The following is a 22,412-nucleotide window of genomic DNA, read 5'->3' as shown; positions in this document are numbered from 1 at the left end:
AACACACACACTCTCACACACACACATTTACACACTCACTCACACACACACACACACACACACATAATAACACAATAACACACACACACATTTACACACTCACTCACACACACACACATAATAACACAATAACACACACACACACACTCTCACACACACACATTTACACACCGACACACACACACACACTCTCACTCTCACACACACACGCACACACATTTACACTCTCACTCTCACTCTCACACACACACATTTACACACCGACACACACACACACACACCCTCACTCTCACAAACACACATTTACACACTCACTCACACACACACACATAATAACACAATAACACACACACACACACACTCTCACACACACACATTTACACACCGACACACACACACACACACTCTCACTCTCACACACATTTACACACTCACTCTCACTCTCACTCTCACACACACACATTTACACACCGACACACACACACACACACACCCTCACTCTCACAAACACACATTTACACACTCACTCACACACACACACATAATAACACAATAACACACACACTCTCACACACACACATTTACACACTCACTCACACGCACTCAGGCACACAGATTGACACACGCATTCTCACTCCCATCTTAATCAATATCTCTCTGCCTGTATCTTCAGTGTTTAATCTGTCAAATGTTGCTTTAAGCGTTTGTTGTTTTGTATGTGATTTAATTTTAGTTTTTAGGTTATTTTTGGTTGATATGCATTTATTTATTTTCTTAGTCCTTCATCCGTGTCTCTGCGCCGGGGAGGGGAGGCAGCGAGAGTTTAGGGGGCTGCGACCCAGACGGAAATAAAAACCCCTCCGCTCTCCCAGTCTGGAATGTGGAGAAGCTGGGAGACTGGGGGCGGGGGGGCAGTAATGTCTGGGTCAAGGCATTCCAGTGTTGAGTGCACCATCTACTGTGGAGGAGAGAGAGAGGGATAGAGGGAGAGAGATGGAGAGAGGGGGAGAGGGATTGGGTCACAGGCGGGCCGCTCACTCTGTGAAAAGGGGATGATTTCACAGGATGTACTTTGTTTTCGTCTATTTTATATATATATAAATATATATTTTAGAATGTGTTGTAATGTAGTTTATGGAAATATAGTATGAATCTGTTTTAAGTACTTGGGTTGTACTCGTTTACACTCCTATACATTGCCCTTGCTGTTAGAGTACTGATCACTGGCCCCTTGTTTAAGAGTTAGTCTGTTATCTTGTCCCTGCGATGGAGTCTGATGCCTCTGTAAACCGTAGCTCCGGCCAAAACTTAATCCTAACCCAAACCCTCGGCTTAGTCCTAATGCGAAATACGGCCAAAAGTGTCAGGAAATCACACGGAAACCCAAAACCTAACCTCGCTAGAAGTCAGATTTGATCTGACCCTGCCCCCGACGCTGCCTCTGTTCCGTGACGCTCTCACACGCAGGGCCAGGTGTGCGGTGCGCTCGGGAAGCCGCCCCGGCCGCGTCTGCTCTGTGTCAGAGCGCCGCGTTGACTGACACGTATTTATATTCCACCCGTTCTTGGAGCATCTCGCGGGAATGTCAGGAAGCTGGCTGTCAGGCGCATTCGGAGACGTTGATGTGATTTCTTCCTCTGAACATGAATTGCACTCTGTCTCTGCTGGGGCAATTGCTAAATGTGGAGACGTACACACACCATTTGTAAACCCATGTATGCGTGTGCGTGCGTGTGTGTGCATGTGTGTACGTGTGTGTGTGCGTGTGTCTTTTATAATGACATTTAAATCAAGAAAACAGTCATCTCTGGCTACACACACAGCTATTAATCTCAAACATGTGTGATTAGCCACATGCCTCGCCAATAAATAAACAAATGATTCATTCCATAATTGACTGAGTAATATAAAAATTGTGTATAATTAACCAGCTATGAACTACGTAAGCAGACAGCTGGTCCGGTGAAATCGGGCTTTTTTTAGTCCGATTCCGACTGTCATGAGACGCAGGGAAGTCGTTCTCATGCCAGACAGAGATGCTGCCAGCATCGCACAGGACCGAGAGCTCGAGGGCCCTGCCCAGAGATTCTCTGTATTACTGAACGTCAAAAGAATCCCGGAGACATGTGTTCAGTGTACAGCTGTGGGAGAGAGAGGGAGAGAAGAACAAGTGAACTAGGAAGCTGAACGGGAGAAAGAGATAGAGAGGTGAGAGGGCGAGAGGGAGAGGGATGCTCGGTAGTTTCAGAGCTCAGCGTTTGAGATATACATATCACTTGCAGGGGTCTTCTCGGATCATATTCGGAGTGTTTTGCAGTTCAGACTCTAAGGTATAGGGTTCAATTCCTCCTGAAACACATAGCCTTCCAATAAGGACGAGCTTAATTGGGCATGGAAAGCTGAACGTGTGTCTTACAGATACGTGTGGGATCTTTCCAGGCAACACCTTCACATGTGTAGCAAAGACTTGGCACTAGGATTCAATGAAGGGTGTAAATTGTGGCTCAGATGTTGGCTGTGGCTCGGGTTAGGGGCAGGGACACATCTGTGAGCGTTTGACTCATGAGTTAACATAAACACGGGCGCTCCCAGATGGGGCGGAGGTTCATGATTTGTTGTGGCCTCTGGTTGGGGTTGAAGCTATGGATGCGATGGATATCTTATTGGAAAAAACAGTTTCTGGCTTTGTAAAGACATAGTTGTTTCACTGCATCACAGCGGACACACTTACCTGTGAATGAGTGTAGAGATGATCGTGACTGAGAGCTCTTTCGGTGGCACTGACAGTTTTAAGACAGAGGGGCTCAGCTCTCAAATGATCAAAGCGTAGATTTAGCAGGGGGGGCGTGCCCTCCTTATCAGATTCAAAGAGCAGCGTTCACGGAGAGAGCCGGGAGAGCTGCGTTTACGAGGTGCCCTCCTCCGGTCTGGGACTCCAGGGCCCAGCCAGCCAGGGGCACAGGAAATGAGGAGGCCGCCGCAGCACCCCATCCTCAGCGCTGGCATTTCCTGTTCGACCTTAATGAAGGTTTCAGCAGCGTGGGGCGGAAGAGCTCGAGGCAAGTGCACCGGGGTAAATGTGTGGTGGTTTGCAATCTTCTCGCACCGGCGCCATGAACGCTTGCTCTCACTGCGCCAGATTTACAGTGAATTGGCTACAAACTAGACCTCTCTGCTGTGAAATGTCATGTGCACGCGTTTCTCAAGGGCGGCCCCGGGTCAGGGGTGGACAGGGAGGAACGTCAGCTGTCTCGTTCGGCCTCTGGAAACATCGGAATGTACAAAAATATAAAGCACAAGAAAAGAACGATTCAAGTTTGTGTGGAAAACAACCGGGGGGCTGGGAGGCTGGGAATTGTTTTCACAACCCAAAAAAGACACAATGTAGTCTGTCTGAGGGAAACCGCAAACACACACATCAACACACCCTGTTATTTCGAACGAGAGTTTGAATGGCTCCAAACGGGAGGCTCGGGCTATCCCAGAATTCCCTGGCGGGGCGGGCGGACACCCAAACTGTCATGGTACAGAATGTGGTGTCCCACCGTCCCAGAACAGAATCATATACATACAGCTCTGGGAAAAAATAAGAGACCACTCCATGTTCAGAAATCAATGTTAAGTGGTCTCTTAATTTTTTCCAGATCCATTGCATTTTCCTTCATGCACTGAAAAGGGCAGTCCAGCCTGGGCGGGGGATAGATAATAATAATAACTAATAAAGAAAGTGACTCTCTTGTTTAAAGAGTCATCACTCTCTCACAGCAGAACACTTTGTTCATGTTGGTCCACTTTCTTTCATAATATAAACACGGAGTCGCATCTTTTCCCATTTCACACTTCTATCTGCGGAGCGTGAAAATAGCTGTGTTTGAGTTGAGGAAAAAACACATTTGTGATATATGTTGAGGTTGTATTGTAAATCTATTAAACACATATGACAACACGTATGAGTTAGCCACAGGGGGAAACCCAAAGGAGAATCTGTGCTGGTATAATCAACATTTCCCGTCTTCTGGCGTGTTTTCCCAGATACCGGATCAGATTATGTCACGCTGCTTGGGTTTGATGGCAAGCGACTTTCGAAAAGGAGGCTATTTGGGCCGCCGTTTGCGAAAGGGTTACCCAGCCCAGAATCGGATGGAGCGGTTTCTTGCGGGTCCTCGGGATCCGTCTCCCAACGGCACAGTTTTGGCGGCAGTTTGATCTGGTCGCTTTTTCGCGCTTTTCCGTTCTTTGCCAACCGACGGCACCCTGCGGGCTACGATTGGAAACAGCCTTCGAAATGGGATTGCGAGACCCTGAGGCGGCTTCATCGGTGCCTGCCTTGAAGTGGATTCAACACAATTTTCATTGCAAAAGCCAAACTCTGGTCTCTGTTCTGTTTTTGTCGTCGTTTTTTCCATTATGTTTTTTCCCTGCTTCCCTGCATGAGTCGACACCGACCCGAGCGCCTTCGGGCTTGCAGCTCATGATCCAAGGCTGCTGTTAAAAGAGAAAAGTTGTACTAAATTAGCGCAGCTGCTGCTACATACTCTGTAATTACAGTCTTTCAGTCCACTCAGGATGGTTAACATTTTTTGTGGCGGCTGAATTTTAAACTGCTCTGTGTGAAGAACTTTCCATTCCTGGGCTATAGATGTCACAGTGGACCAGCGTGCTCTGCTACAGGAGTCTGGCTCTTTTAGCTGTGCTACAACCGAGTCACATCTGGAACCAGAGGAATGGTGGTTCCTCAGACTCTGTCACTCACTCACACTAATTACTCACACAGCAGGCACTGCGGCCCAGCGTGATTGACGGAGTGGGCGGTGAGTGAGCTGTGCATCCGTTACTGCTGCTGAAGAGTCACATACGGCCGCTTGTACTTCTGGCACGAGGAGGTGACCTCTCTCTCTCATGATTGTCGGGGGCTTAAACCAGGAAGCCTTCAGTAACCAAACCTTATTCCTTAACCCTTCCCAAAAGTAGCCTCCTTATCAGTACATAAGAAACAGAAGGAAGTGTCCAATCGAGAGGAGGCCATTCGCCCCATCGTGCTCGTTTGGTGTCCATTAATAAGTAAGTGATCAAGGATCCTATCCAGTCTGTTTTTGAATGTTCCCAAATTGCCTCTTCAGCCACATCGCTGGGAAGTTTGTTCAGATTGTGACGCCTCTCTGTGTGAAGAAGTGTCTCCTGTTTTCTGTCTTGAATGGCTTGAAGCCCAATTTCCATTTGTGTCCCGGGTCCGTGTGTCCCTGCTGATCTGGAAAAGCTCCTCTGGTTTGATGTGGTCAATACCTTTCATGATTTTGAAGACTTGAGTCAAATCTCCACGTAGTCTCCTCTGTTCCAGGGTGAAAAGGTTCAGTTCCTCAGTCTCTCAGTAGGACTTTCCCTTCAGAGCTGGAATAAGTCTGGTTGCTCTCCTCTGATATCTTTCTTGAAGTGTGGAGCCCAGAACTGCACACAGTATCCAGATGAGCTCTAACTAGTGCATTGTACAGTCTGAACATCACTGCCCTTGTTCTCAATTCACACTTTTGACAGTAATCTTAATAGGCTACGTAGTTCACTATAAACCTCTTTTTAAAATACATTGTTTTGTTCCCTTTATGTTGTTATGATACAATATCCTATGCAGGCTGTAATGTCCCTAATATTGTGTCCGACTCAAATCCTACAATCTTGACCACATTTTGGATTCTAAGCATATGAACTCTGTCTCCCGATTATGACACAACAGAGTTAGCAAAAGAGATTGTGTAAGTGTAGTGGATACCATGTGTGCTGCTGGGTGGTGGGAGGAGCTCAGTGGAGGCAGGGTGTCTGTGTGCGGAGGGCTTTCCCCTTGCTCCGTATGAATCCACTTCACGAGGCGGCCGGCCACTTCCTGTGGAGGGGTCAGAGGGGACAGGAAGGAACAGCGAGGTCACTTCCTCTGCTCAGACAATCTGAAGGGAAACCCCAGTAGCCGGTCAGGACCGCTCCACGCCCATGTTGTCGAGGCAGTGCTGATCGTGCCGCGGAAATGAAACCCGGCGACCCGTGTTGACACGGACTCGAGTTTGTGCATCTTGCAGGGCATCCTTCTTCTGCCCTGAGTTTGCTGCGTAAGAAATCAATGTAAAGCATAAAAAAGCAGGGTTTTCTTCCAGCTGGCTGTCCACAGTCCTGCTAATTACTAATTAACAGGCAGAGGAATCTGTTGCTGCTATTGATTCTCCTGGGATTGTCTGGGTTAGAACTTGTCTTCTCGCATTTCATTCCACCTTCATGAGATCTTTTCACAGCAGAGAGACATCACACCTAATGGCCTAATATACCAAACCTAAATACCAAATAATTAACCATATCTCGTTATGTTTTTGATTGGCTCCCGTATGGGGCGTTGGGGGGCCCTGGGGAGTCCTGCCGCTGTAGAGGAAATGACTGCGGGGACCGGTCCGTCCCTTCCTCCCACCATATCAGACCCTCTCATCAAAACAGCGGGACAACCCAAACAAACCTCTCTCCCTGGGTGTCGCGCTCAGCCCTACTCGTCTGCGCCTTTGTCTTGTGGAAGGTGGGAGGAGAAGGCGGGGGCCCGTGGGGGTCAGAGTTCACCGCTTGACGTCTTTCTGAAACAATGGGGGCTTTCTCTCGTCCGTTGGCGGAAGATGGGGCTTATTAGATCAGGCGTCACGGCACTCCGGCTTCCCAGAAACTAACAGGGGCTTGGGGAAGTGATGCACAGAAGAAAGGACAATAAATGGACCCAGCTGACTTTTGTGGAGCTGAGAGGAGAGGAAAATCCCAGTCCACCGGTGTTATCTCCATCCACTGTTCATGTTGCCCCCTTCTAGTACTACCTAAGCACACGGCAACTCAGAGAGGCTTTCGACAACGCGCTCTGTGCTCCCGAGTCGAGAGCAGCTTTGAGTGGTGCGCTTTAAAGATCACATGGGCGCAAAAATGAGGGGGCAGCCATCACAAGCACAATACATTCCTCTCATCCTAGCAGCTAATGTCGTTATCAGTGTGGACGTATGACTCACAGACATCATTACGCGATTTGATATGCAGCCTCTTTGGCGTTGCATATCAAGATGGGCTGTTAACCCACAGACTGCCCTGTTGCTTTACAAGGCCAGCTCTTCAGCTTCAGGGATACAGTACCCCTGCAGGATGCTGTCTGTCTTCAGGTTTTCTGATTGCTTCACATCATCACATCTTATGTTGTAAGTCGCCCTGGATAAGGGCGTCTGCCAAGAAATAATAATAATAATAATAATAATAATAATAATAATAATAATTACAAAGCTCCATTGGATGCCATGGGAGCACCCTACCAATATGGCTGCCCTGGCCTCTGTGACTCCTGCACAGGCACCCACTGAAGGGCACTTGCTTGTTGTGGGAACCTCTAGCTGTTGTTGTTGTTTTCATGTTTGGTCTGTCTGAATCCAGATTTTTTGCTTTCACATCTGTTTAGTGCCACCTGGCAGTAGTAAACCGTACAGATGAAGCAAACAGGCACTGCAGAAATCATCTGTTCGGCTGAAAAACGCTTTTTATATAGTTTTTTAAACCCAACGATTCATACTGGACTGTCCTGTCCTGGTTTGTCCTCTGTTGGTCTCCGGCACCCCTGTAGTCTTTTCGATCTTTCCCTCATGGCTGGCCCACGGGATCAGCCACGCCCAACAGAGCAGTTTCTCATCTTCATTCGCGTACCCTGGTCCGATGAACAGGGCGTGCCTCTTCCTCCCTAGCTGTCTCTCGCGCCTCTTCTCCATAAAAAAATATGAAACGCAGCACATCCAAGCGAGATCCTATGTTGGTTATTTTTCTAGAAATTTTCCAGGTCCTTTGCAAAAGAAAATTACTCTGAACAAACACACAAAACAGAACAACACAGAACTGGGTGTGGAGCGATGACATCAGTGAGATTTCCATGACTCCTGGTGGGGTGTGGATCATCTTCATATACTAAAACACACACACACACACACACACACATACACACATACACACACACACACACACACACACACACACACACACACACACACACACACACACAGTTGGCCCTAACAATCTAACAGGCATTATTTGTTAAGTATACTGTGGGATAAAAGTACATTAAAATCTGACTATCTGTGGATTAAGTCATACCTCCACAGACGTCCCCCTGGATAATATCAACCACAAACCTGGGATCGTCAGGGACAGGCCTGCTAATTAAAGCGGCTGGCATCTGTGACGGGCGTGCAGCCAAGAATGCGGCGCGCTGTGTGGGAACGGCCTTGTGAGGGGGTCCAGGTACAGGGCTGTGCTGATTACAGCTCGCACCGGCGCTGCTGACAGGCCCTTTCACTAGACGCCTCTCCATGGGGCCTCCTGCAACACAGGCCAGAAAATGGGACGTCTTAAGAACATAAGAACATAAAGTGTCCAATCGAGAGGAGCCCATTCGCCCCAACGTGCTCGTTTGGTGTCCATTAATAACTAAGTGATCAAGGATCCTATCCAGTCTGTTTTTGAATGTTCCCAAATTGTCTCTTCAGCCACATCGCTGGGGAGTTTGTTCAGATTGTGACGCCTCTCTGTGTGAAGAAGTGTCTCCTGTTTTCTGTCTTGAATGGCTTGAAGCACAATTTCCATTTGTGTCCCCGGGTGCGTGTGTCCCTGCTGATCTGGAAAAGCTCCTCTGGTTTGATGTGGTCGATGCCTTTCATGATTTTGAAGACTTGGATCAAGTCCCCACGTAGTCTCCTCTGTTCCAGGGTGAAAAGGTTCAGGTCCTCAGTCTCTCAGTAGGACATTCCCTTCAGACCTGGAATAAGTCTGGTTGCTCTCCTCTGAACTGCCTCTAGAGCAGCGATATCTTTCTTGAAGTGTGGAGCCCAGAACTGTCCACAGTATCCAGATGAGCTCTAACTAGTGCATTGTACAGTCTGAACATCACTGCCCTTGTGCTCAAATCTACACTTTTGACAATATACCCTAGCATTGCGTTTGCCTTTTTTATTGCTTCCCACATTGTTTGGATGGAGAAAAGTGATTTGTATTTCTTGACCCTATTAAATCTGGTGAGGAGAGTCAGTCTGTCCCCCTCTTTGTTAATGTCTGTTTGTTTCCGTTACTGATTTCTCTCCCAGCCGATAGTGACTTATGCTGTCTTCCTTAATTCGCGAGGCACAGAACCATATAAGCATTTACGCTCCACTGAACACCGAGCGGCGCGGGTCAGTCCGTCCGGGGAGCTGGGATTTGCCGTCTGTAAGAGTTTAACGAGAGCGGTCGGGTACACGAGGGACTCTGGAGCAGCGCTGCCGTCTCTCCATGTTCGTGCCCAGTGCCATCACACGCCCGCACTAAGTGGGTGGGTTTCAGGTCAGTGCGTAGCTGAGGAGGCTTAGCTCTGCCGCGATGTGTCACTGGATCATATGTCTGAGTTGTTTAATTTTCTTCCTCTTTTTTTTATGATTTTATGTTTTTTTTCCGTGGGTTTCTGTTTTCTTTCTTCTGCTGTGATTTGTACTGGATGCGGAAACTGCAAAGCGTTGGAAACTGATTTCACTGCTGGAGCGCAGTCGCTTACTACTGCAGGAACCAAATCTCAGAGACAGAGAGAGTGAGACATAGAGATGGAGAGAGAGAGACACAGCGAGACACAGGATGTGAGAGACACAGAGACTGTGAGAGAGACACACAGAGAGAGTGAGAGAGACAGAGAGAGAGACAGAGAGAGCAGTGTGCAGTCTCCACCACTGAACACTGTTCTTTTGACAGCACCTGTTTCAGATCAGCCGTCCTCTGCCGTAACGGGTACCGTCTCGCACCGTACCGAGGGGAAAAGGGCCGAGACGTCTTCAGCTTTCCAGCGTGATGTCCACCTGTCCAGCCAGCAGCCCATTTAGAGAGGGAGAGTTTATTACAGCGGGGATCTCGTCCGCCGGCCGGGCAGCGCTGCAGACGCCCAGTGTAAATATTGTTCTTTCCAGGCGCTCTCCCTGACATCTTTCGGGCTGCGATCCCACTCCCGTCCGGGGGGATATTTATCTTTGAGCGTCAAAGCTCCAGACGGCTCGTCTCCGCAGCCCGGAAAGACCCATGCGTCCAGATCTTGGTTCTGTTGCGTTTAATTTAGGAACGGGTGCATGTACAGGTGATCAGCTTATGTCAACCTCAATCGGTGTTATATATAGCGCCTTCATTTGCTCAGGTTGCACCGTGCATGATGGGTAAACTTTACAATAACAAACCGGATCAACACATAAGTGGCCGTTATTTCTCCATGAAGTCAATGCGCTACTTTAGGGAAAAGCTGCCGTATTTAATTTCTTCGTGTTTTATGCGTAACGCTAATAGATTCGCGGTTCATAAGCGTCTCTGTGACACGTGACGTTTTACGTTTGCTGAATTATATCTTGGCAGTGGGGTGACTTTAAACTCCTAAATGGTCTGGAGCTGCAGTTTTGGAAAGCTGGGAGGCTGGGAATGGCTTCTGGTTCGTTTGTTTGTCTGTTTTATCCTCGACAAGTTCCGACTGGGTTTTCCCCACGGAGGGCTTGGTAGGAGGACACCGAGAGCCGAACAAAATGACGAAGACAGCGACATGGACATCATCGACGGCCGTGCCAGCGAGCTCCGTGCGCCGGGCCGCCCGTGTGGTTCGAGAGCCTCCTCTATGACTCACACACGCAAGGAGCACACACTGCGCCGCTAACTGAGTCAGTGTTTCCTAGTGCCCTATTTAAGCACTGCTTGCCGAGACGAATAGGGGTCATTCTGCTCGGGGAGACGGTGCCAACATGGCATATGATCTTGGCAGACACGTGGCGTGCCCCCTTCCGTCTGTTTTTCCAGTTAAAGAAACTCTTTCTTTACATCGTGAAAGAAAGAAAACAAGCAGCCCCAGTGCTTCCCAGTGAGGAGGTTTTAAACAGCTGCTTATATAACACGCGTCTTCTGGTCTCTTCCTTTTGTTTTTTTTCTCCTTTTCCTTTTCATCCCCCCTTCTCCATATTCTTATGGTATACCCCGCGTTTTGGCTCCACTCCCAGACATTACTTCTATTTACATTATCCTTTATGCCAACTGACTCTTCCAGCAGAAACTGGGCTCTGAAAGTCCGCCCCGAGGCTGAGAAGTTGATGCTGATGTTGACAATCTGGATATTTTTATCGTTACCATTGACAATCCTCTGAAACGATGCCTCTAGATTGTATAATTAACCTGCGATCTGCATCTTTGTGAGAGATTTAAACTAGTCCGAGATTATTTAAACCAGATAGGAAACCGGAAAAGACATCGGCATCCCGGAGACCACGTTGGAAAAACGCCCGATCTTCTGCAGACATCTGAGAGCTCAGTACGAATCTCCCCAGATCCACACAGAAGGAAAATGTTACAAAGAGGCGACGGAATTGAGCTGAATTGAAACCCCCCAGGGTGCCTAGGGTGTGTGTTGTATTGTGTGCTGTGCAAATGCTTTTACAACCCTGGATCCAGTTTTTATTGACCACAAATTGTTCGGCAAAAGTATAAATAAGATTTTCCAAGGCGGTGAACAGCCGTACAGAGACTGGCATGTGATGCACAAGCTTGGCCAATGAGAGAGCAGTCTGAGGGGCCAACACAATAAAACCCTGCCTTGTCAGCGTTGCAAATGAATTCGGAGTCGTGTATAGTGATCAGAACATGCTAGTTTAGCCGGGCTTGTGCACAACTCGCCGTGACACACACAAGCAAACGTTCCCGAGTGTCTGCGGCCAAATCGGAAAACGGATGCCCTCGTAAGCACTTTTTAAGGCCGTCCTGATACTATGTGCACTCTGCTTGCTTCGTATCGCCGTCAGATTCGGAAGTGAACCTCCTTGTATTTGTCCAAGAGTCTCTCTGAAAAAACAAGAGTGAAACCACAGATATCTGTTTCATATCAGCAAGGAGAGAGAGAGAGATGGAGCAGAACTTTCATGTACTTTTATGGAAGACGCAGTCAGAGTGTTAAAACGCAAACAAACTCAGACTAATGATGTGAGTGCAAGAGGTGCCAACTGATCACTGATTATCAGAGTGCGTTGTGCGTCAAACCCTTCACACGACGGTCTCCTCAGGGGTTGAGACGAGGAGGTGTGAATCAGGAGAAAAGGAGAAAGCTGTCCCTTAACACAGTGTTTGTGTGTGGAAACTCCATATGCTTTCCTGTGTGTTTTGCTTTCTCTGCTACTCTGCCTTCCCCTGGTGACCCAGAACACGACAATACCATGTATGCGGTGATTTAGTTTCCAGACCGAAGCCTGACAGAACCCAGTGCGGTAAGACAGGGAGAGCTGGTCAGAGCCGCTACGAAACACAATACGTGTGTAATGTGTGGGTTTCTGCGTGTTCGTGTGTGTGCGCTGAACCAGGAAACAGTTAATGTCTCTTCACCGGGGCAGACGAGATAACCCCAGCGGTCATGTTGTGATCGTGGGTGTTGTCGGCGCTTCCCCTGCTTTTGTTGATGTTGGAATCTTCCTTTTTAGTTGTTTCTCTGTTCAGTCTTGGTCTCCGGCTGCGCATTTTTGAACTCAGCCTTCCCATAAAGCATCCTGATTATTTGAATCGCCCGGATTCCTCTGGTCTTCTCACCGCACCCCACCTCCCCCGGCCGTCTCTGCTTTTTGTCTGAAAATAAAAATAAATAAAAGGCGGCAACATTCCTGCGCAGGACGGGGTCTGGTGAACTTTTGTTCCCGGTCGAGGTCGGGGGCGGCTGTGTTCTTCACAGCGAGAATAGCGCGTCTCTCGTCCGTGAGGTACAAACGGCACAAATGTGGTCCGTGGCCGGCGGGAGACTTTACGCAGATCCTCTTGACCGAGCTGCTGCACCAGTCTGAGGTGTGAGGTGCCCGGTGCGTCGGGAGAAAGGGCGCATCAACAGGAGATGCCCGTGTCCAACTCTGACACACTTGTGCGTTACCTAAAGCCCCTTGTGCTGTCCTGCTGAGGAAGCATCCAGTCTAAGTCCTGCTGTGTGTTGATGCACCGACTCCAGATCGCATCTGCTTAGCGGCTCCCTGGTTTTCTATGGCAGGAACAGTAACAGGTCCAGGAACCACCCTCGATCAAACGGACGGCCTCCCGGGAAACACTGGGGATAAAACCGTCCGCTAAAACCACTGCCCCTTACAATGCACTCTATCTGTTTCCCACAGGCCTCCCCAAGTCTGTTATTATTGTCCCCCCACCTCCTGTGCTTCGTACATCGCTGTGGATGTGAGTCAGTTCTGCTGGTTATCTGAGCAGGAGGAGGATCTGGCCGGGGTGGGGTGGGGTGCTGGCTGGTTTGCGAACACACAGCTGGTTTTGTCTCGCAGGGGGGGGCTCTGGTCAGCTGGCTGCTGATTCAAAGCTCGGCCATCTGTAACTCACCCCCCCCGACCCGGGTGAGAACAGATTAAGCTGTTGTCTTGTGATTTAGTGTTTCCACATCATATAAAAACATCAGCATTTGATTTCATTATCGAGCCGCTTCAAGTCCTCAGTTTGCACGAATGAACTTACACACATATATATGCACACACAAACGCACACACACACGCACGGATACACACACTCTCTCACACACACACACCCGCACACTGTACCTTCCCATCGTGGATGCATTTTAAAGTGTTGGAATAATAAGCGTTGGCTGTGCACTGATGTGTTCCGACGGGACAGCTCCGTGGGGCGACACGCTGAAGTCTGAATTGTGCTTCAGGATGCTTGTGTGACACGCAGTGCCAGTCAGGACTGGGAAGATAGATGTGTGTGTGTTTTAACTTGCTGTCACTGGTGCCTACATAGCTGTCCGTGATCTGTGCTGGGTGCTGGGCCACATGCAGTTTGGACTGCAGCCCGGGGTCGGCTGAGCTGTCACTGGGCATTAACAGACGGGGGACATGGAGGTTACTATTCACCAGCACTTTCATTTTCCTGGGGGGTAGGTTTTATGTGTGTGTTTTTAACCATATCCGTTCCTTCACCCTGAACTCGTGGGGTCAGAGCTCAGTTCAACCTCACAGGTGTCCCACACGGGGACAGCGGGCACAGGGTCCCGCACGGGGATAGGGGCACAGTGTCCCGCATGGGTACAGCAGACACAGGGTCCCACACGGGGACAGCGGGCATGGGGCAGCAGTGCCCTAGGAAGGCATCCGCAGTGGTTCTTTCTCATGGTACAAATTAACCAGAGAGTCCTTTTCCCAGAGTCCTGAACCGGACAGCTGATCTGAGTCTGATAAGGGCTGGGCTGTGTGAGAGGGGAAACCCAGAGGCGCTTTGGAAACTGTGATCCGTGCCACACTGACGGGGAGACTCCCTCCGAGGCCCGGCTCTGACCAGCGCTGAGGCAGGGCGGGGGGGTCCCGAGGCACAGGGTCACCTGACTCCTCCTGAGTGTCAGCTGAGGCCCTCGGACACGACTCATTAGAGAGAGAGGGGGAGGAGGGGCAAAGAAAACAACAAACCCTCTTGGTTCTCTCTCCCTCTCCCTCTCCCTCTCCCTCTCTCTCTCTGTTCCTCGGGACTGCCTGGCTGCCCCTGATTGTTGGCCAATCAACACAACGCCACCGCAGACTCGTTTTCTGGCATGTCGGAGGCAAAGTGTGGCACAGTGCAGTGACACACAGCGCAGCAATGCTCAGTGCCCTCCCTCCCGCGTGGAGGTGAACAGGAAATGATGAGACACAGCAAAGCGTGGGAAACAGGAGTGAATCACAGTCCCAGTAATGTAAACTACAAGACTGAGTGTACTCCAGCTCTCCCCTCCACCTCTCCAGTCTGTCCCGTCTCTCCAGCGCACACCCGTCTGCAGAGCGTTCTTTCCCTGCGCGCCGGCGCCCCCCCGCGCACACCCCGTACAGCCACTCCTAATAAGGCCGTTCCTCGCGGCCCACGAACGCCGCTGCGCCGAGCCGCCCGGCCCCCCAGCGACCGCTTTGATCCGAGACTCCTGGAAAGAGTCTGACTGTTGAAGTCGGGCATAAACACACTGAGGAGAACATCGATTCAACAAGTGTGAGGGTGGTCCTTCCTGTGAATAATTGCTCCCAGGCTTTGGGGGGGTTATAACAAAAACACACCTTCGATCGGAGAGTTGTACCACATCGCCCTGTTTGAAAGGGACTCGAATTCCTTTCCGTGTGTGTGCGTGTGTGTAAGTTTGGGTTTCATGGCCGTTGCAGGCGTCTGTCGGTGTCCAGGTCGTCTCTAACCTCTCGTTTTCACTTCAGCTCGGCCCACTGTAGGAGCAGAGGAGTTGGGTCGCTAATTGCCCTCGTTAAGTGCAGTGAAGTTGTGCTGAGCCCAGAGGAACGCACTGACAGAACTGTGCCCAGGAAAACCCCAGCGTTACAGGGCAGAAAAACCCAGGATGAATTGGCCAGGGTGAGCTTGTGTCATAAGTGTAGTGTAGAGAGTTCAGGGCCTCTTGAGAGCTTGATGTTGTACATGTTGTATCTGGCCGCTGACCCATAATTCCCTGCTTCTCATTCTCGATGGGCCGGAGCAGCGAGGACTGAAGATGAGCTCCCCGCAGCCTGGCGTCTTCAGCCCCCCGCCCGGCCCCAGCGGTGTGTGCGACGGGGCGCTCGTTTACAGGGAGCTGTCAGAGAATTAATGCCCCTCGTAAATATTAGCCGGGTGGCATGTTGCCCCCGTGCCCTTTGGGAGCGCCGGCCCAGCGCACAGACGCCCGGTGTGTTTAGATTAACTCCCCTCGCCAAAACACAGCCCAGGATAGGAACCGAGGGGGGAAGGGGACGGGGATTTGTAGGGGGCTGTTAAATTGCATCTGCTTAGAAAAAGAAACAGAGACACACTTTATAGTTTAGACACATGACGGGTAGAGTTACAGACACGCACACGCACACGCACACACAGGCAGGTTCCGCTGTTGACACAGAGGCTGAAAGATGTCTGTTTTGGCGACCTGGCCTGGGACTTTGTTATTTCAGGGTCCGCTCAGCCCACAGGGAGAGATTCCCACGCCTCCTGTCCTTATCTCACCTTCTCATCTCCCAAAAAACTGCAACAAGGGGCAGATCTAGTCTGTTCTCATTTAAACGGGGTTGTAAGAAACTTAAAATATGTGCTTTCCATTAGCGGGAAAAACAGAAACGAACCAAAAACTAAAAAACACTTTGTGAAACTCCAGAATCCACGAGTCCGTTTTAAATTGAAGGCTGGGTGCGACCGGGAGATCTCTAATTGCTCGTCACGTTTCCTGTTTCGTGCTCTTCGGGGAGTTGCGGCAGTCCTGATGTCTCTTCCCCATTTCGTGAGATGCACACAGTCACGATTTACACAGTCCTTTATTTTGTTCTCACTTCTTCACACACAAGACAAGTTTGTTTTGGGTACAGCGGCGTTTCATGTCTTGCTACTATTTCGTTGTGTGCTTTTGCTTCTTTCTTTTGAAAGTTGTGGAATCAAATGGGAAAAGAAACGCCTGGGGCTCGTAAAAGTAATTGCGTGCAGATAAGGAGGACAAAATTAAGTCGGAGGCAAATGTTTGAAGAGGCGACTCTGCCGAGACAGACCGTGGGCTCGATAGTGTGGGTGTGGGGGGTCAGGAATCAGAGGGGCTCAGACAGTATTAAGGCCGTCTCTGGCTCTTGGCTGTGTGAGAGTGGGAGAGAGTGCAGTTTTCTTCCCCCCAGTTATTTAATTTAAATGTATTTTTATGCATTGATGGGTTTCGGCCATTTTAAATTGAGCTGCCCTTTAATCTGAGACCCCTTGTATGCGCCTCAACACCAAGCACAAAGAGGAGCAGGCTCAAACACGTTCGGCCACAGATCCTCGGAGTTGTTATTGTGTTGCATCTCAGCTGGCCGGGTCTGAGTCTCTGTGTCGGAGGCAGAGCGTCTTTCCCTCGGTCTGTGGGACATTTTTTCACCTGGTCTGCGATCGGCGCTGCGTGTGTGTGTGCGGGAGACAGAGGGATGGCGTGAGAGAGAGTGTGTGTGTGTGTGTGTGTCTGTCTGTGCATAGGGTGTCATTTTCACGTGTGTCTTTAGCAATGGCTTTAGCAAGGATGATGAAACTCCTCCCCCCAAAAAAATAATCTGGATTCCTGTTGTTGTTGTTTTTTAAGCATCTGCATCATTCCCTGCTTTTCAAAGTAAAATCAAAGCACTATCAAAACCGCAAGAGGAGGAAACTATTTATGAAGACACACCGATCAGATAGCCTAAGTGTTCAGTTCGGCCGGGGAATGTGGGCGTGTGATGCAGGGAGATAACGTATCCGAACAGCAGACAAATTCTTAAAGAAAGCTGGAAACATATTGCCTTTGAGTTGTCTCGGCACAGCTGCGGCCACAAAATGGAGCACACACTAACACCGTCACCTCGGGTTCACAGCCTAAACGTTGCACACTCTGAGGAGGCGTTCCTTTGGCAGGATTCGAGAGCAGCAATCGATGGTCTGCGACCTAGAGAGAGACGTGCCGTGGCACCCAGACAGATGTTTCTTCATTGTCTTATCCGCACGGTGCGAGCAGAACCCCATTGCTTAATCTATCTTGTGTCCCAGCGGCCTGGTAACCCGCGTGCCGACCCGGCTGTGGCACAGAGAACCAGCAGAGAAGTGCAGAGAAGTTCACTGGTCATCAGGTCTTTCATTTATATATGTGTTTATGTTTTTGTGGTACTTCTAATATTATTGAAGCGCAGGTAAGTAAGGGAAAGAATCTATGCCATACTGACCATCATGTGTGTAGTAATGCCATGTATGTGGAGGAGTGTACCTTTGTCTGCTGTCTAAGAGCCGCTGGTTTTGTCGAGAGACACCAGCAGCCAAATCTGTGTGTTGACTTCCCTCTGGTGGTCACAGGAGGAAACGGCACCTGCTCAGACGTCCTGCTCCCAGTCTCCGTGTCTGAGCCAGTTCCTTGCCAATCGGGGGCACCGACGGGAAAGCGATGTTTAATACCGACGCTCGTTTCAACTCCATCCTCTGCTCTCGTGTCTTGCAGGTGAAGGCTCCTGATCTGGATTCTCGGCGGGTGAATGTGTGTCTGATCTCCTGGTGACCACGATGGCTCAGGTGCTGCACATGGACCCCAGCTTCCCGGGTGAGCTCTCCTCTTCTCTCCGTGTTGTCTCTCGGCTGGGGGGCAGGTGTTTTCGGTGTAGGCGAGGTCCACGCCAGTCTCATCGGCATCTGGACATTTGAGGGGGAAGCAGATTTAATGAAGCCTCCCTTGTGCTGATGTCACTTCCTGTTCATACCGTTCATGGGCAGGCCAAGACAACGCCTTGTCTATATTCTAGCTAATTGTTTAATTGATCCGTGTACCTTAGTAGGAAGTCATAGATTTTGAAAGTCCGGAGGTATTGATCACTGTTCTCTCTCGATTCCAGGGAAGAGCAACCCCACCTCCCCCACAGCGCTGCACGGCAAGGAGCCGGAGCTGCCCTACTCAGTGGAGACGCCATATGGCTACCGCCTGGACCTGGACTTCCTGAAGTACGTCAACGACATCGAGAAGGGCAACACCATCAAGAAGGTGCCCATCCACCGCCGGCCGCGCTACAACTCCCTGCCCCGCGGCTATGGCTACACCGGCTCCTGGTGGACCTCCACCGAGTCGCTGTGCTCCAACGCCAGCATGGACAGCCGTCACTCGTCCTTCTCCTACTGCGCACCCGGCTACTATGGCTCCCACCGGCCCGAGAGCGGCCGCACCTCGCTGGGGCCCAGCGGCCTCGGCTTCAACGCTCGCGTGGAGCGCACCCTGCTGGACGCCCGCAAGAAGCTGGAGGAGGACCAGAAGGACGGCCGGCGGTTCTCGCAGCTGGGCAGCATGCACAGCAGCGTCACCGGCTCCACCAGCTCTCTGGCCGGTCAGGGCTACTCCCGCGGCCAGAACGGGGCCCAGGCCGGCGGAGGAGGAGGTCAGTTCACGCCCATGAGCTCAGGGCTGTCCACGCCAGTGTCGCCCACCCCGGCCCACCTGCAGCACGTGCGCGAGCAGATGGTGGTGGCACTGCGCAAGATCCGCGAGCTGGAGGAGCAGGTGAAGATGATACCCGTGCTGCAGGTCAAGATCTCGGTGCTGCAGGAGGAGAAGCGCCAGCTCAGTGTGCAGCTCAAGAGCCAGAAGTTTCTGGGCCACACCATGGGCTTCGGCAAGAGCCGGCCGCGTGGCGAGCTGTACATCGACATTCCAGAGGAGGCTGAGGCCAGGGCGGGGGCCGGAGGAGGTGCCGGTGGGGGAGCCCTGTCCCCCACCGCGGCGGAGAGCTGCCGCCAGGACTCGGGCTGCGAGATCGAGGACACAGTCATCGTGGGCGGGGCCCGGCTGCAGACGGGTGGGCGCAAGGAGGTGCGGTCAATCGGCACGGGGGCGGAGGGGGTGGAGGGCAGCGCGGAGAAGCCGGTGAGGCACATCGGGGTGGCGGTGCAGGAGCAGGACCTGGGGGCGCAAAGCGCCGAGGCCTGGAAGAGCAAGGTGGGCCTGTTGGAGAGCCAGCTGAGGAAGGCCCAGCAGGAGCTGCACTGCGCCCACCGGAAGCTGGTGCTGCAGGGAAAGCAGACAGCAGAGAAGGGGCAGGATGCCAAGCCCTCCATGGCAGACGCCGTCATGATGACCAGCGTGGGCTGGCAGGAGCTGCAGGCGGGGCGGCCCGGCGACGCCTCGGGCCTGCAGACGGTGGTGTCTTTCAACCAGCAGCCGCAGCGGCGGGAGCAGAGGACCGTGGGCATCCAGGTGTACACGCTGGAGCAGCCCACCGTGGTGCGCAGCTACCAGGACGCCTCGGGTGGCGCCAGGAAGGTCCAGGCTGAGTTCGTGCAGCAGCCCATGCCGGCTCACGCCAGCCTCTCCTGCACCCCCCTGCAGGAGCCCTGCGGGCGGCTGGGCGGCCCGGAGACGGCGCTGACGGTGGCGCACAGGAGAGAGGAGCCCCTGGAGACCAGCTTCCCCGTCCACCCCGAGGCCCGGCAGAGGAAGGCAGCCGGATCGGAGGGGGAGGCGGGGAGCGTGGAGGCAGCGGGGGCGGCTGTTCTAGGTGGGGACAGTCACTCTTCTGAACACGACTGTCTGAGTTTGGGTTTTCACTGATGACAGGAAGAAGTAGTTTTTTAATGTACTCCCAACAAGCAGTTCACTGATTTGGTGCCTAATCCATGCCTGTCCCATTAATAGTAATAGTCTAATGCGCTCGTTAATGTGCTCGTTAGTGTGCTCGTTAATGCTCTCGTTCTTCATGCAGAATCCTCCCCGGAGTTGCCCATAGCGATCTGCTCCAAGGAGGTCCGCGAGGTCCTTCAGAAGAGCGAGGTGTCCTCCTCGGTGCCGGTCTGCAGCCCGGCTGTGGTCCTGGAGACGGTCAGCGCCACGCAGCTGGTGTCCAGTCAGCTGGCCCCCCTGTGCCAGAGGTTAAAGGAAGCAGACGCTGCAGCACAGATGCACCCCGAGGCGGCCGCTGCGGCGGAGGAGGAGAGCACCTCACAGCCAGGTAAACCGCAGAGGACAAACCGCAGGACGAGGTACTGCCACATCCTGCCACCCAAAATACACTTAGTGACACAGTGACTCACGCACGATCACAGCACAGATAGTTGTGCTCTGTTTTTATATGTGTTTTAGCCTTCTCACACACACACACACACACACACACACACATTTGTGTTGAATTGGACTGACTTAACGACCGACTGCAGGCTGCTGGCCTGGTCTCCAGCAGAGCCCACCCCTGACATCTGTGTCCGCGCGTCTCTTCTCTCCCAGCCTCGCCGCAGTCCGGCCTGAAGTCCATCATGAAGAGTAAGGACAGCGAGGGCCGTGCGGACTCGCCTAACACCAAGAAGAACCTGCAGTTCATAGGAGTCAATGGAGGGTACGTAAGCAAAGACCCGGGGGGGACCGGACTCTCCGAGGGAATGAGTCTGAGAGCCAGCGGAGAGAGAGAGAGACAGAGACAAAGACAGAGACGGACACAGAGAGACAGAGAGACACACACAGAGAGAGAGAGAAAGACAGACACAGAGAGAGAGACAGAGAGACAGACGGACACAGAGAGATAGAGAGAGACAACTGGATGCAGAGAGAGAGAGAGAGAGAGACGGACATGGAAAGGCAGAGAGACAGACAGACATGTTTAAGTTTATAGCCAAAGCATTTTGAAACGGTTCTGCACCGACCAGAAATTGAAATCACCCCAGAAATTACAGTCTTAGTAACTGTGGCCCGTGTGGAGAGTCATGCTCACATGTATGATGGATTTGCCGCTGTGTGCCGTGACTGGACCGCAGTCAGGGTTGGGGAGTCCGTCTCCAGGCCGGTGAATCGGGTCCAGTGAGCCGTGCCTGTCCTCTCCCCGCAGCTACGAGTCCACCTCCTCGTCGGAGAGCAGCTCTGAGAGCTCGGAGGACGGGGAGAGCTCAGAGAGCGAGTACCACGAGGCCAACGAACGCCTGCCCGAGGCCAGGGCCGCCGCCACTCAGTCCGCCCCCCCCGCGGTGCCCGGCCAGGGGTCTTCCGTGGCCCCCCCGGAGCCCCAACCCCAGCCAGAGGACATCACCCCGACACCCACCCCCACGCCCACCCCGCCACCAGCCACGGCCCCTGCTCCCACCGCCGAACAGGGCCTGAGCGAGGGTGCGGCCGGGGAGAGCGCTCCAGAGACGCAGTCCCAAGAGATCAGGTGCGTCCCGGGGCAGGTCATGGGTGTCACAGCACTGTGTCCTCGTGGGGGGTGTTGTTTAGGATGTGCCACAATATCTGATGGTGTTGTCCATCAAAGCAGCACAACCTGCTCTCTCTCTTTTACTCTGCTCTCTAATTTTTCTTTTCCCTCTTCTGCTCTTTAATCTCTCCAGTGCAGCTCTCAGCTCCTTAATTGGTCTAATTAAGCAATTAACTGGATTAATTTAATCGGCAACAAAAATTATTATTTTAGATAAGCCCACCTGGGTCAATAATGACATTAAGTAATTGGGTTCTCCTGTTGACCAGCAGACACTGCGCCCCCCAGGACCAGAGTCCGACACCCCTGGTCTGTCACTCTGTCTCCCCTCTCTTTCTCTCTTTTACTCTCCTCTCACTCTCGCATGGAAGGTGCCATGTTTTGTTTTTTTATGTGTAGAATATGTTTATAGCTCATTTTGTATGTGTCTGGTTAGAATTTTGAAATAAAGGTGTTAAAAATCTAATATTTTGCTCTCCCCTCTCTCCCCCCATCTCCCTCTCTCTCCTCTGCAGACTGGAGCTGAGTGACAGCTTCATGTCGGCCTGCCGGACCCTACAGACAGCCCTGGGGGAGCCCAGCGCGTTCAGCCAGCAGGGGGTGGTGAGGAGCCCTTCATTCATACCGACACTCGAGTCCTCACTAACGAGGCGCTGTGTGTGAGCGATCGGTGCGTGCGAATGGATAAACGCTCCATTTCAGCCGGTCTCATTTAAG

The 22,412-nt window shown here is 51.7% G+C and overlaps 1 protein-coding gene across 6 annotated transcripts in view; it reads left to right on the top strand.

Moving 5' to 3' along the window:
* kank2 (KN motif and ankyrin repeat domains 2) overlaps positions 1-22,412 on the top strand; it is a 57,553-nt gene that overhangs the window by 31,619 nt on the left and 3,522 nt on the right. For all 6 annotated transcript variants that reach the window (XM_066707880.1, XM_066707879.1, XM_066707878.1 and 3 more), the window contains exons 3-8: positions 17,978-18,076; positions 18,366-20,015; positions 20,220-20,465; positions 20,738-20,846; positions 21,333-21,653; positions 22,211-22,298. In XM_066707880.1, coding sequence (XP_066563977.1) covers positions 18,040-18,076; positions 18,366-20,015; positions 20,220-20,465; positions 20,738-20,846; positions 21,333-21,653; positions 22,211-22,298 — 2,451 coding nt within the window. In that variant the 5' untranslated portion in view covers positions 17,978-18,039. The remainder of the gene's footprint in view (positions 1-17,977; positions 18,077-18,365; positions 20,016-20,219; positions 20,466-20,737; positions 20,847-21,332; positions 21,654-22,210; positions 22,299-22,412) is intronic.

The sequence above is a fragment of the Amia ocellicauda genome, chromosome 7 (genome assembly GCF_036373705.1).
Source record: "Amia ocellicauda isolate fAmiCal2 chromosome 7, fAmiCal2.hap1, whole genome shotgun sequence".
Lineage (NCBI taxonomy): Eukaryota > Metazoa > Chordata > Actinopteri > Amiiformes > Amiidae > Amia > Amia ocellicauda.
Note: the sequence above shows the minus strand (reverse complement) of the source record. Positions and strands in the feature narration are given on the sequence as shown.